Raw genomic sequence first — 15,848 nt, forward strand, 5'->3', positions numbered from 1 at the left:
AAAGGAACTTTTCTAAGCAGGAAGCAAAAGAGAATGGAAAAACCTACAAAAACAAACCCAAAACAATTAAGAAAATGGTAATAGGAAAATACATGTCAATAATCACCTTAAATGTAAATGGATTAAATGCTCCAACCAAAAGACACAGACTGGTTGAATGGATACAAAATCAAGACCCTTCTATGTGCTGTCTATAAGAAACCCACTTCAGACCAAGGGACACATAGACTGAAAGTGAGGGGATGGAAAAAGATACTCTATGCAAATGGAAGCCAAAAGAAAGTTGGAGTAGCAATACTCATATCAGACAAATTAGACTTTAAAGTAAAGACTATTATAAGAGACAAGGAAGGACACTACATAATGATCAAGGGATCCATCCAAGAAGAACATGTAACAATTGTGTATATCTATGCCCCCAACATAGGAGCACCTCAATACATAAGGCAAATGCTAACAGCCATAAAAGGGGACATTGACAGTAACACAATCATAGTGGGGGACTTGAACACCCCACTTACACCAATGGACAGATCATCCACACAGACAATAAGGAAACACAAGCTTTAAATGACACATTAGACCATCTCGACTTCACTGATATTTATAGGACATTCCATCCAAAAACTACAGAATACACTTTCTTCTCAAGTGCACACGGAACATTCTCCAGGATAGATCACATCTTGGGTCACAAATCAAGCCTTGGTAAATTCAAAAAAATTGAAATCATATCCAGCATCTTCTCTGACCACAATGCCATGAGACTAGACATCAATTACAGGAAAAAAAACTGTAAAAAATACAACCACATGGAGACTAAACAATACACTATTAAACAACCAAGAAATCACTACAGAAATCAAATAGGAAATCAAACAATACCTAGAAACAAATGACAATGAAAACACAATGACCCAAAACTTATGGGATGCAGCAAAAGCAGTCCTAAGAGGGAAGTTTATAGCCATACAGTCCTACCTCAAGAAACAAGAAAAATATCGAATAAACAACCTAACCTTACACCTCAAACAACTAGAGAAAGAAGAACAAAAAAGCCCCAAAGTGAGCAGAAGGAAAGGAGTCATAAAGATTAGATCACAAATAAATGAAAAAGAAATGAAGGAAACAGTAGCAAAGATCAATAAAAATAAAATATGGTTCTTTGAGAAGATAAACAAAATTGATAAACCATTGGCCAAACTTATCAGGAGAAAAGAGGAGAAGATGCAAATCAACAGAATTAAAAATGAAAAAGGAGAATTAACAACAGACACTGCAGAAATACAAAAGATCATGAGAGACTACTACAAACAACTATATGCCAATAAATTGGATAACCTGGAAGAAATGGATAAATTCTTAGGAAAGTACAATCTTCTGAAACTGAACCAGGAAGAAATAGAACATATGAACAGACCAATCACAAGTACGGAAATTGAGACTGTGATTAAAAATCTCTCAACAAACAAAAGCCCAGGGCCAGATGGATTCACAGGCAAATTCTATCAAACATTTTGAGAAGCGCTAACACCTATCTGTCTCAAACTCTTCCAAATTATAGGAGGAGGAACACTCCCAAACTCATTCTACGAGGCCACCATCACTCTGATACCAAAGCCAGGCAAAGATGTCAGAAAAAAAGAAAATTACAGGCCAATATCACTGATGAATATAGATGCAAAAATCCTCAACAAAATACTAGCTAACAGAATCCAACAGCACATTAAAAAGATCATATGCCATGATCAAGTGGGGTTTATCACCGGGATGCAAGGATTCTTCAGTATACGCAAACCAATCAATGTGATACACCATATTAACAAATTGAAAGAGAAAAACCATATGATCATCTCAATAGACATAGAAAAAGCTTTTGACAAAATTCAACATCCATTTATGATAAAAAGCTCTCCAAACAATGGGCATAGAAGGAAATTACCTCAACATAATAAAAACCGTATGTGACAAACAAACAGCCAACATCGTCCTAAATGGTGAAAAACTGAAAGCATTCCCTCTAAGGACAGGAACAAGACAGGGGTGTCCACTCTCACCATTATTATTCAACATAGTTTTGGAAGTGTTAGCCACAGCAGTCAGAGAAGAAAAAGAAATAAAAGGAATCCAAATTGGAAAAGAAGTAAAATTGTCACACTTTGCAGATGACATGATATTATACATAGAAAACCCTAAAGACTCTACCAGAAAACTGCTAGCACTAATTGATGAGTTTAGTAAAGTAGCAGGATACAAAATTAATGCGCAGAAATCTCTTACATTCCTATACACTAACAATGAAAGAACAGAAAGAGAAATTAAGGAAACTCTCCCATTTACCATTGCAACAAAAAGAATAAAATACCTAGGAATAAATCTGCCTAAGGAGGCAAAAGACCTGTATGCAGAAAACTATAAGACTGATGAAAGAAATCAAAGACGATACAAAGAGATGGAGAGACATACCATGTTCTTGGATTGGAAGAATCAATATTGTGAAAATGACTATCTTACCCAAAGCAATTTACAGACTCAACGCAATCCCTATCAAATTACCAAGGGCATTTTCCACAGAACTAGAACAAGAAATCTTACAATTTGTATGGAAACACAAAAGACCCCGAATAGCCAAAGCAATCTTGAGAAGGAAAGACAGAGTTGGTGGAATTAGGATTCCTGACTTCAGACTATACTATGAGGCCACAGTGATCAAGAGAGTATGGTCCTGGCACAAAAATAGAAAGGAAGATCAATGGAACAGAATAGAGAACTCAGAGATAAACCCAAGCACATATGGGCAGCTTATTTTTGACAAAGGAGGTAAGAAAATACAGTGGAAAAAAGACAGCCTCTTCAATAAGTGGTGCTGGGAAAATTGGACAGCTACATGTAAAAGAATGAAATTAGAACACTTCCTAACACCATACACAAAAATAAACTCCAAATGGATTAAAGACCTACATGGAAGGCCAGACATTATAAAACTCCTAGAGGAAGACATAGACAGAACACTCTATGACATCCATCAAAGCAAGATCCTTTTTGACCCACCTCCTAGAATCATGGAAATAAAATCGAGAATAAACAAATGGGACCTAATGAAACTTAAAAGCTTTTGCACAGTGAAAGAAACCATAAACAAGACAAGAAGACAACCCTCAGAATGGGAGAAAATACTTGCCAACGAAGCAACGGACAAAGGATTAATCTCCAAAATTTACAAGCAGCTCATGCAGCTTAATACCAAAAAAGCAAATAACCCAATCCACAAATGGGCAGAAGACCTAAATAGATATTTCTCCAAAGAAGACATACAGATGGCCAACAAACACATGAAAAGATGCTCAGCATCACTAATTATTAGAGAAATGCAAGTCAAAGCCACAATGAGGTATCACCTCACACTGGTCAAATGACCATCATCAAAAAATCTAGAAACAATAAATGTTGGAGAGGGTGTGGAGAAAAGGGAACTCTCCTGCACTGTTGGTGTGAATGTAAGCTGGTACAGCCACTATGGAAAACAGTTTTGAGGTTCCTTAAAAAACTAAAAATAGAACTACCATACGATCCAGTAATCCTACTACTGGGCATATACCCAGAGAAAACCATAATCCAAAAAGAAACATGTAGCATAATGTTTATTGCAGCACTATTTACAAGAGCCAGGACATGGAAACAACCTAAATGCCCATCAACAGATGAATGGATAAAGAAGTGGCACATATATACAATGGAATATTACTCAGCCATAAAAAGGAATGAAATGGAGCTATATGTAATGAGGTGGATAGACCTAGAGTCTGTCATACATAGTGAAGTAAGCCAGAAAGAGAAAAACAAATGCTGTATGCTAACTCATATATATGGAATCTGAAGAAATGGTACTGATGAACCCAGTGATGGGCAAGAGTGGAGATCCAGAAGTAGAGAATGGACTTGAGGACACAGGGCTGGGGTGAGGGGAGAAGGGGCTGGGGTGAGGGGCGAAGGGGAAGCTGGGTCAAAGTGAGAGAGTAGCATAGACATAGATACACTACCAACTGTAAAATAGCTAGTGGGAAGTTGGCTGTGTAACAAAAGGAGATCAACTTGATGATGGGAGATGCCTTAGAGGGTCAGGACAGGGAGGGGGAGAGGGAGTCACGGGAGGAAGGGGATATGGGGATATGTGTATAAATACAGCTGATTCACTTTGGTGTACCTCAAAAACTGGTACAAGAGTGTAAAACAAATATATTCCAATAAAGAGTTTAAAAAAAAAAAAGAAAAAGAAGATATGAGGGTAAAAGTTAGGGAAAATTTCAGGTCAACTCAAGTTTCTGACCAGGACAATTGGGTTGTTGGTAGTGGTATTTCCTAAGCTAAGGAGTGCCAGGTTTCGGGAATGAGAGCAAACTAGTTTATTTCAGACGTACTGAGTTTGAGGTACCTGTGGGATGTCCAAAGAGAAATGAATACTAGACAGTGGCTTTATTTTTTTAGAACTCAAAGATAAGGACTTGAAGCCGATTCAACAGTCATTTCATACCGGCACTACTAAGATAGATGGGATTTGTTAAGATGGTTGTGTTTATCAGGGTTTATGAACTCTTGAGCCTATGATACCGTACATGTAACTGGGTTCAAGTTAGTTGGCTCTAAGTATGGGTAACATCCATTGCGTGAGTTGTGTGGATTATAGCAAACTGAAGAGTTCATGTCCTCAGTTCTAAGTATTTGTTGCCACATGGTAGCACTGACCCAGTATTTCAGGATCTTCTGGTTTTTTTCAAGAGAAGCCAGGAATCTCCATTTTTATGTAAAATATTAGGCTGCATTTATTTTTAAGTGTATATGTGTGCGTACATGCATGTGCAAGCACGTGCAGGTACAGAAAGGAGGTAGGAGGGTACATTTATATGGACTCATTTGGCCCTCTCAGGCAACAGGTTGTAACCCCTAGTGCAGGATAAGACAACATAAAGGCTGAGGACAAACTACTTTAGTTCTTGTACTTTTAAGGAATGGGCAGAGGAAGGGAAAGTGTGAAGTCACCAATGATCTAAAGAGAAAAGCAAAGTAGTAGGATATCACAAATGCCAGGGGGAGTAGTAGGATATCACAAATGCCAGGGGAATAGAATATTTTAAAAAAGAGAAAGTGATTCACACTGTCAAATACTCAGAAAAGTCAAGTAAAAAATAAATTGTCCATTACGTTTAAGGTTGTTATCTTGTTGAGAATAGTTCCTAAATAATGATGACAATATTGATAGATACTATGCTGAAGTAGATTGAGACATGAGTGGGAAGGGTAGAAGTACAGAGAGAGTAGACAGCAGCCACATTGACCTCCTTACTATTCACAAACCAGTCGGTTACTCTCCTGCCTCAGGGCCTTTGGGCTCGTCCCTCTGCCTGGAACATTTTCCTCCGAATAGCCACATGACTTCTTCCTTTACCTTCTTCAGGTCTAGGCCTAAGTGTAATCTCAGAGAGACCTTCCCTGAACACTCTTTAAAATTGAGAATGCCCTCACCTTACTACCTAGTTGCCCAGCTCAGTACTTTCTACCTTGTTGTATATTTACTTGTAGCCTTATCTACCTCCTAATATTTTATAGAATTTGCTTACTTATTCTATTTATTGTTTTTCTCTTTCTACTCAAGCTCAGTGAAGGAAGGAATTTTCATTTGTTTTGTTCTTAACTCTAATTCATTTCTATATGCCTAGACCTGGAATTGTACCTAGAACATTGTAGATGCTCAGAAAATATTTATTAAATCAAAAAACTCAAGAAACAGTTGTTAAGGCAAGGAGCTATAGCAGTAGCTGGAGGACAGTGTGAAGGAGAGTCATTTCTTTTTAAAGATGGCAGAAATTTGAGCATGAGACATGACAAGGAAGTCATTCTGAGCACTTCCTGTGATCAGATGCTTTTCTAGGCATTTGGAATATAGCAGAGCTCCTGCTTATAATCGTATAATCTAGATGCATTGGGAATTATTGATAAATTGATATCTTTAAGGAGACAGGAGAATAATAGTGAGAGATTGACCTTAAACATCAGTAAAGACAGGTCTTTCATTATGGAGAGTTGTGAAGGAGGTCTGGATGACTGTAGTTGCAGATAATTTATCTGAACCTGATGCAAAGCAGTAACCCTAGGTGAGAACATGCTATCCATCTGAAGCCCTGCGTTACCACCCCTAGTATACATAGACTTACCAATGACAATATTTTTTATCTTTTCCTAATGTGCTAACTCCCCTACTCTTTTAGACAACTATTTCCTATCTTTTTCTCCCTCCTCAAATCAACAGTTTCTCCTTGTTCTCATACTCAGCAAATGGCCTTGCTTCCTGGAAGTCATAGAACATCTACTCTCTTCCATCACCATAAATACTAACCAGTACCTAAAACCCTATCTTCCTTTTGATTAATGTAAATGGATAAAATTTACATGAATTTACCTAAAGGCAGCCCCTCGATCCCATCCCTTTCTGCCTACTTAAAAATATGACTCCAATAATTCTCTCTTCTTTCCTATATCACCTTTTCCTTTCTGTAGTCATTCCTGTTGTTATATAAGCATACAACTAAACATCTCCTTAAAAAACAACCTCCTCTTCTTTAAATTGCATATCTACTTCCAGGTAGTGTCCTGTTTTTTTGCTTCCTTTTGTAGCAAACTTCCTTGGAAAATGACATACCATTTATCATCAGGTCCTCTTCTCCCATTCTCTCTCGAGCTCACTCAAGACTTTTGCACTTATTACTCTACCAAAATAATCTTTTTCAGGGTCACTGGTGAATTCCTAATAACTTAAAACCATAGTTCTCAGTTTTTATCTTATTTAATAGCAGCAATTGACGTAATTGATTACTCCCTCGACAAAATTTCTTCTTTTGCCTTTTGTGACACCAAGCACTGTTTTCCTCTTAATGAACTGGCTGCTCTTCCTCACTCTTCTTTGCTCCTTTGTCCTTTCCCATCTCTGAGACCTTCAGTTTGAAGGGCCTAAGGGATCGTTCCCTACTTGTTCTCATCCAGCCTCAGGGCTTTAAATAGCATCAGTGTACAAGTGTATTCTCCCCTGAATTCCAGACTTGTAAATCCAGCTGTCTGTTTGACATCTCCACGTGAGTGTTTAATAAGCATCTCATATGTAACATATCCAGAAAAAAACCTTACTCCCTCACCTTGCCAACCTGCTCTTCCCTGTCTTCCCCGTGTCAGTATTAGCTATTCTATTATTCCCAGTTGCTTAAATCCAAAACTTGGAGTTGTCCTAGACTTCTTTTTTTCTTATACAATGCAATCCATCAGTAAATTCTAGCTATAACTAAAAAACGTGTCCAGAATCTGATCACTTCTCATCACTTTTATCATTTACTAGCTTGATCCAAACTGCTGTCATCTCCAATCTTGATTATTTCAGTTGCCTCCTAAGTGGCATCCCTGCTTCTGCCATTGTCCCCTTACTAGTCTGATCTTAAACAGCAGCCAGAATGATCTTTTTAAAACAGAATACTCCGAGTAAAAGCCAGTCCCTATATTGCTTTAGAAAGCCTTGTAATACCTGTTCTCTCTCCCCATTTCTCTTACTACATCTTACAAACCTCCCTCCCCTGCTCACATTAACTTCCTTCAGAACATTTAGGCATTTGTTAGTATGTGTTTCCTCTGCCTAAAAACTGTATTCCCAGATACCTGCATGGCTCACTGTCTTACTTCCTCCATATATTTTCTCAAATGTCAGCAGAGAGACCTCCTTGATCACCCTCTATAAAATAGTGACCACACTCACAGCCTCTTCATTTCCTTTCATTGTTCTCTATGGCATGCTATATATTGTTCATTTCTTTGAATTGTCTCACCCTACAATGTATGCTTTCTGAGGGCAGGGAGTTTGTTACTGCTGTGTGCCTTAATTCCTAGAACAATGTTTGGCACATAGGAACATTCAAATAAATATCTTTTGGACAAATGAATGAATATTATTATTTTTTGTAGTTACTTAATGTCTTCCTCTTTAGGCTTGAGGCAGAAAATTTTATTTGTTTTACCCCCTTAATAGAAAATAGTTGGGAGGTCATTCATTCATTCATTTAATAAACTTTAAACTGTATGTAGGGGTTACAGTCATGACCAAGATAGCTTATCATTGAAGACAGGTTCTTTGCGAAGAGCAGGGAAAATGCAGTGATCTGGTCATGGCCTGAATGTCAATTCTGAAAGGCTTTAAAATGTAATTCCCAAGGAGCATTCCTAGAATAGTTTATGGTGGTTCACAAATCTATTTATGTGTTCATAATCTTGTTGAATTTCAGAGCTGGAAGGGACCTCAAAAATAATGTAGTTCAATCCTCTCATTTTATGGATTTGACTAAGTTGAACTCCAGTAAGTATAAGGAACTTGCCCAGTGGCCCTAACCAATTAGTTACTGATAGAGCAGGAATAAGGGTCCAGGTATGGCCTCTTGATGTACAAGCCAATGACTTTTCCACTGTGCCATGCTACATTTCATTCCAGATCCCAACAGATTCCTTTTCAGAAGGAAAAGGAATTTCCTTGCCATTGTTTTATTACCTTTTCTTAGTTAAGGAAAATAGGTACAAGATTAGTGTTCTTTATTTCTATAGTTTTTCTAAGTGTGAGAGGTTAACTTCATTTCTTTTATAGAAAGTTTGTAATGGATTCAAGGTTTATTTGAAGCAACAAAATACTTAATTCTTTTTATCATTTAAATAGAATTGTGTCTTTAAGCATATGATTAAGTTAGAAGAATGCATTGAATTTGTTTATATTCATTTCTCTTTTAAATCTACTAGAGAAACTCTTGCTACTCAGTTGGATCTAGCAGAAACAAAAGCCGAGTCTGAGCAGCTGGCTCGAGGACTTCTGGAAGAACAGTATTTTGAATTGACCCAAGAAAGCAAGAAAGCTGCTTCAAGAAATAGACAAGAGATTACAGATAAAGAGCATACTGTTAGTCGGGTGAGTGTGATAGTTCATTAAGTTATGTGATTAAAATTAATTTAAAAATCAAAATAGATTATATTTTTAAAGTGTTTGGGTAAGCGCAATACACAATGATCACCTTGTACTCATGTATAAAATAGTTTATATAATCTAAAACAATTGTTAATGATTGAAATTCTTATTCAGTGTATTGGGTGTTTTCCGTTTTTGACTGTAGATCTTAGTATATTTTTTGTGAAGAAACGCTTACCTTAAATTCATTTGTTTTATTGTCTTAATAATTTGCAACTGACTTCATGGCCAGAATTCTATAAAATTCAGTGAAACTATTTTGGGATGAAAAAAATTCTTTGTGGATATCTACAAATCCATTATAGAAAAACCAGTACTACAAACAATTACCTATTCCTGAAATTTATACTATGGCCTATAGATTATGGGGCTAGAAAGGGAAATTAGAGAGATTTTTCTTCTTGGTGTCGAAGCCACCATCAAGTGCTCTGGTATAAGCAGGACTGGGTTCAGATTCCCGCTTTGCCCCTAAGAAGTTACATGGTCTCAGCAGTTTGCTTTAACTTCTCCAAGCCTCAGATTCTTCATCTATAAAATAGAAATAATACCTATTCCACAGGATTTTTATGAGGATTAAATGAAAGCATATACATAGAAGGGTAAATAAGTACATTATACAAGTAATTTTTGGAGGACAGAGGGAACGAAAAGTGCCCACCAAGCTGAGAAGGTATCTTGAGACTGAAAAACAACACAGGCAGCTCCGTATAATCAGTGGATCAGTTTATTATAGGGTACCTTACTCATGGAGTGGGTTCCGGGCGGACGGTGATCTGAAAGCATTCACAGCTGCACTCCACATCATCAAGGGACCATTGGGACAATTTTATAGTTAACCTAGGGTATGGGGGGTATGTGCTTAGAAATAGAAAGTGTGTTCCTAAGTCAAGATTTATAAACAGATAACTAGTCTCGTGGGTACCAGGAATATGTCAGCAGAGTTCTTCATCATTGTTGGGGGATTAATAGGGCATAGAGGCCACCTGGTCGTAATGATTATTAAATAATATCTAATAATTACAAAGCCCTTGATGACAAAGAAGTGATTTTTATCACGCAGTACAGGGGAAGAACAGGAGGAACTGTAGGGCCCACGAAGGCATCATTTATGCAGACAGCCATTCAATAATCAGCCAGGCATTTTAAATTGTGGTTTTCAGCATTCATATGTATATGTATGTGTATACACACACAAATAATTTTTGGAAATTAACAATTGTTTTAAAATATTTTGAATTTAATTATAGCCACATATTTTAAACTGGAAACCAGACAGTTTTATAATTAAGCAGTGTCTGACCTGTCCTCATCTATGGAAAATGCAAGTATTTTCTTAAAGGTTATTGCTTTAAATATGAGACTAGCAAAGAGACTAGCTTAAATCTTTCTGTGCTTTGTTTAGCTTGAAGAAACGAACACCATGCTAACCAAAGATATTGAATTATTAAGAAAAGAAAATGAAGAGCTAACTGATAAAATGAGGAAAGCAGAGGAAGGTATGTAAGATTTTTTTAAAAAAATCATAAGTAAATCAGGTTCAGAGGCAAATCTTTCTTTATGTTGTGCATTAGGTTTTTGAAATATTTGTTTTCATATGTTAAATAACTTGTGTAGCCTTAAGTATTGTCTTAATAGAACTTAAATATTCTCACCACCACTCCCCCACAAAAAGGTAAGTATGTGAGGTGATTGATGTGTTAATTAACTTGATTGTGGGGGATCCTTTCACAATGTATATGTATATCATTTCATCACATTGTACACTTTAAATGTCTTAAAATTGCAGTAAACTGAAAAAAATAATCTTAATGAAATTACTGAAAGTTACTGTGTAGTATATACTAATTTGAATACTTAAGGACATTGTTACTTTGCAAGGCAGAGATAAATTAATGCCATGCAATAACATTTTATATAATTTGTTGACAGAATATAAACTGCAGAAGGAGGAGGAGATCAGTAATCTTAAGGCTGCCTTTGAAAAGAATATCAATACAGAACGAACCCTTAAAACGCAGGTATGCATACTCTTAGCCTTTTCCATTGTTTGTGTTTGAGTATCATATATTCAGAAGTTAGTATTTGCTTTTCATATCCTTTTTCTTCAAACTGAGATTATAAAGTTCAAGCTTTTCATTGGAAAAAAATAATATAATATTCTTCCTTCATGAAATATAGAAGGCTTATTCAGGAAATGGGATTTCAATTGAGTTAAGAAAGCTAATTCGGCTAGTCATTTGATTAGTAAAGAATGTGTTTTAGATTGTATAGAAGACCTATAATTGATAGTAGGAAAACATAAGGAGAAACCGCATACTTGACTGAAGTCAAGAGAGAAGAATGGGGAGTAAGAAACTTAAAAGGGGTGGATGTATCATTTTGCTTTGTATTCTGCAGCTAGATCAGACTTTTTACACTAAAACTTGGTATTTTGTCAGTTTACTAAGTTATTCAGTAGTTTTAATTTTTCATAAGGTATTGTATATCTCAGTTGGTTTTTACAGTAAAATAAATATTTTCTGCTTAATAGCTCTTTACCACTAATCTAGTCTCCTTCTCAACAATCCTTCAGCTAGAGTAATCTTTCAAAAATGTACTTAATACCTGTTGAAAATCCTTCAGTGGAGATTTTACTTCCCTTTATACCAAAACAGAGACCATGAAAAAAAATATTGACATTTATTACATACTTTTTTCAAGTCCAAAAGAACATAAGTTGAAGGAAAATAAACTAGGAAGAATATGTGCAGCATATATAGATAAATATAAAGAGCATCTTCAAATAGGAAGAAGACAATCCAGGAGAAAAAAGAAAAAGGAAGGACCACTTAAGAGAAAAGAGCAGCAGTACCACTCTGTGCTGTGATGCTTGCTTTCTAGCTCCTCCACCAGACTAGGATGCCTCTGGGGCATAACTGCATTTTCTGTCCTTTTATCTGGTGCCTATCAGAGTGCTTACATGCAGGATAATAAGTGCTGAATGGTTGTTGAACAATGACTAGATTTTTGCAAGCCCATCTGGTTCTTACATTTGAACAATGAGATGAATCAATAATAGTTACTTGTTATATCAATTATCATATTCCAACCTTCATTAGGTTCTCCTAATTTTCACATACACAGAAAGTCCTGCTTCCTGATTTTGAAGAAAAATATATATTTTAATAGAGATTTAAGTTGGATAGCTACAGTGAAGAACCTTATTAATAGCATTTTAATATTTTAATAGGCTGTTAACAAGTTGGCAGAAATAATGAATCGGAAAGACTTTAAAATTGACAGAAAGAAAGCTAATACACAGGATTTGAGAAAGAAAGAAAAGGAAAATCGAAAGCTACAACTTGAACTCAACCAAGAAAGAGAGAAATTCAACCAGATGGTAGTGAAACATCAGAAGGAACTGAATGACATGCAAGCGGTAAGGTTGTGTAGGATTATTTTAAATTGTTATTACTATATATACTTATTATCTATTGATCTTATTTTTTTAGTATAAAAATGCATACTTAGGTTTATATTTTTCATAATTTGATTACTTTTACTCTAATATGAACCATCATCTTGAAAAAGTAGAAAGATACTCTGTTGCCTATTAACTATGACGAGTAATTTTTACCCCTTAGCATCTGCTTGATTAGAGATGCTACTTTTAGAGAAACAACCAAAGGTTTTGCCTCTTTGGTTTCAGACTGAAATTGAGATATGGCTAGTATAATATTGACTGACTATAGTTGGGGTAGAGAAATTGAGTGTTATAGTTTTTTTATTTCCTCTAATCAAGACTCACTTTTGAAAATATCAGACTTAACTTTTTCATACTTCCTGGCTTAATAGCACAGAATTGAAAACATGGTCTCTGATCCTAGACAGACTTAGATACAAGCATTGACTCCATCATTTATGGTTTTACCATCCTGAAAAGCTTTCTATATCTTTTAAACTATTTTGTTTGGAGCCATAAAAGCATTTTCTATTGTTCTAACAGGTCTGGTTTTAGCTTTTGGTTTTTGATGCTTTGCATTAAAAAACAAACAAAAACTTATTTAAAGCAAAGAGAAAAGGAGCTTTTCCAAGCAATGTCTTACTGAAGAAGAGAACTTGCATTTTTATAGTTGTATTAAAATCTGTGGTAGTAAACATTCATGAAGTTTACAGTCAATTTTTAGTATTAGCAATTCTAGATTACTTATTTTATAGTTCCATTAATTCTTAATTTCTAATGTTGGAAATTTGATCTTGATTCTTTTTCTTGGTATTTTTTTTTAAATAGCAATTGGTAGAAGAATGTACGCATAAGAATGAACTTCAGATGCAATTGGCTAGCAAAGAGAGTGATATTGAGCAATTGCGTGCGAAACTTTTGGACATTTCAGATTCTACAAGTGTTGCTAGTTTTCCTAGTGCTGATGAAACTGATGGAAACCTTCCAGGTAAAAATATTTTCTGTTACTTCATTCAAGTTTGCTTAAACATCATGGAAATTAATATAGATTTCTTTCATTTGGATTTCAACCTCTTTGTCATTTTGTCTGTGGATTCTTAAGAAGGGATTTATGTTTCTGATAGCCAGAGTCTGATGACATTTGTACACTTACTGCATCTTATAGAATAAAAGTAGTCATAAGCAGTCTTAGGCTATTAAAATAGATCTGAGTGGCTCTGCCTAAACAGAAACTTGAAGAAGTTTATGAATCAATATTGAACAGCCTTAAACTTGGTGTACCTCAAAAAATAAATAAATAAATAAATAAGTAAATAAATAAATAAATAAATAAATAAATAAATATTGAACAGCCTAACACCATGGTGAAAGTTGAAGCTGCTGCTACAGCTCTCACAATCTAAGGAAAATTGTACATGTTTTCATGAATAACAGCTCTTCAGTGTTTTCTGTAATTTTGTGCTAAAACTAAGAACTGTACTTTAATAATCAGAACCACAGCAGCTCTGTATAGAAGCCTACCTAATGCTGTAGTGATAAACTTTAATCGGGCTTGAAGTTTCCAATTTGGAGAATGGATAAAAGGGATTGGAAGATGCAGAGAGGGGTCAGGGAGTCAAGTAAAGGCAAAAGTGAGTAGAATTTCAGACTTTTTTGCTTTTTTTTTTCCAGTGGAGAATCAGTTGAAGAAAAATAAACACAGCCTCATTCTTGGGTTCATTATAGTTATAGTACATTTGTGTCTTTTTTAAGAGACGAGCAATACACATATTACAGGTTCAATTTGGAAATGAAGATTACAAATATTAAAACATGCATTGTGGATTCTTTTTTTTTTTTTTTAAATTTTTGGCCACACGGTGTGGCATGCAGGATCTTAGTTCCCTGACCAGGGATCAAACCTGCACCCCCTGCATTGAAAGATGAAGTCTTAACCACTGGACCCCCAGGGAAGTCCTGCATTATGGATTTTAAAGGCATACACACACACACATGACCTACTACATATTCTTAGTTCAAGGTCTTGAAAGTTTTGTTAGCATGGTCTTAAACTTGAAAATAGATTTTAATTTATGTATTTCCTGAATAATGCATGAAAAAAAAGATTTGAACCAGCACATTTGATACAATAGGGATCTGTTTTAACAGATATTACTTGGTTTTTTTTTGTTTATTGTTTCTTTGTTTTTTGTTTTCCACTGGAATTCAAGGCACAACCTTTCAATTTTTATTCAACAATTGAATCCATAACAACATAAATTCTTTTGTAAGTGATGAGATCCCTATTTCTACTTTATCTTTTATATGAATTTATTTTCGCTACCTACAAATATATTCTCACATATTTCATAAAATTTCAGTTTTATGAAAGACATAATTATGTAGTTTTCAATGAATATTGTATTTTAAAAATTTATTCTTTTTATGAATGATGTTCATAATTATATATTTTATTATTTATTTATTTACTTGTTTTGTTTTTGAGAATTTGATATAAGAAACTTGATAGACTACTTAGAAAATTTTATGTTATTGTTCTTGGTCAAGAAAGTGGGACTCAAAATAGGAAGTGAATTCAAAGTAGGAGGTTCTTATTTGTAGTCTGTGTAATCCCTGCCCTCATTCTGTTGTGGCTTTGCTAGCCCAAAAAGATGTCTGGAAAGAGAACTGTAGGGAATAAATATTTCTTACTCCAATGGTCAAGAAATTCCTTCGTTTTTGGCTCTCTGAAACCTCCTGCCTCTTGAGAATCTTGTAGGTGCACATCCTTACCAGAGGATCACTGTGGATTTAACAAGAATCTGTAGTTTTAGCTATTGTTTGAACATCTTTCTGAAGTTGTGACTTAATCATCAGTTAAGAAAAGATTAAGACTTTTAGGGATGTTTGTCTACATTCCTTCACTTGAACTGAAATTGTAGTTTAGGTTCCCTCTTCATTAACCCCAAGATGTTTCTAGTTATTTAGTTAAAGGAATTCTTTCTCTAGTAGGTTAAATATCCTGACACGGTTTTTTGTCTTTATCCCACCCATTTCCCTTTAACTTTGTTTATAATATCTTATTATGTATGCCTTGGTTTTCTTTGTATTAGGCTATTTCAGAGACTGATTCATTATTGGTGAATTCTATCTAGAGGATTTGAATTGAAAGATGAGATTGGGGGAAGATAATTAGTTTCTTCTTTCATCCTGGCCTATTCAGGAAGGCTAAACTCAGAGTATCATCAGGTGGTTTGATTGGCAGACTTAGGTGAGATATCCATTTATATTTCAGAATACTGACCTAATATATCCACTCAGGAGTCAGTCAGCAAAGAGATATTTAAATTTTTCTACTGGCTCCATTCTGAGTGTATTATTTAGAAT

At 35.2% G+C, this 15,848-nt stretch overlaps 1 protein-coding gene across 1 annotated transcript in view; it reads left to right on the forward strand.

Moving 5' to 3' along the window:
- Positions 1-15,848, forward strand: part of ROCK1 (Rho associated coiled-coil containing protein kinase 1) — a 151,107-nt gene that overhangs the window by 123,457 nt on the left and 11,802 nt on the right. The window contains exons 23-27 of the mRNA XM_057698670.1: positions 8,818-8,983; positions 10,443-10,536; positions 10,970-11,058; positions 12,270-12,458; positions 13,311-13,470. Of these exons, the coding sequence (XP_057554653.1) occupies positions 8,818-8,983; positions 10,443-10,536; positions 10,970-11,058; positions 12,270-12,458; positions 13,311-13,470 (698 nt within the window). The remainder of the gene's footprint in view (positions 1-8,817; positions 8,984-10,442; positions 10,537-10,969; positions 11,059-12,269; positions 12,459-13,310; positions 13,471-15,848) is intronic.

This window comes from Hippopotamus amphibius, chromosome 11, assembly GCF_030028045.1.
Source record: "Hippopotamus amphibius kiboko isolate mHipAmp2 chromosome 11, mHipAmp2.hap2, whole genome shotgun sequence".
NCBI classification, from domain to species: domain Eukaryota; kingdom Metazoa; phylum Chordata; class Mammalia; order Artiodactyla; family Hippopotamidae; genus Hippopotamus; species Hippopotamus amphibius.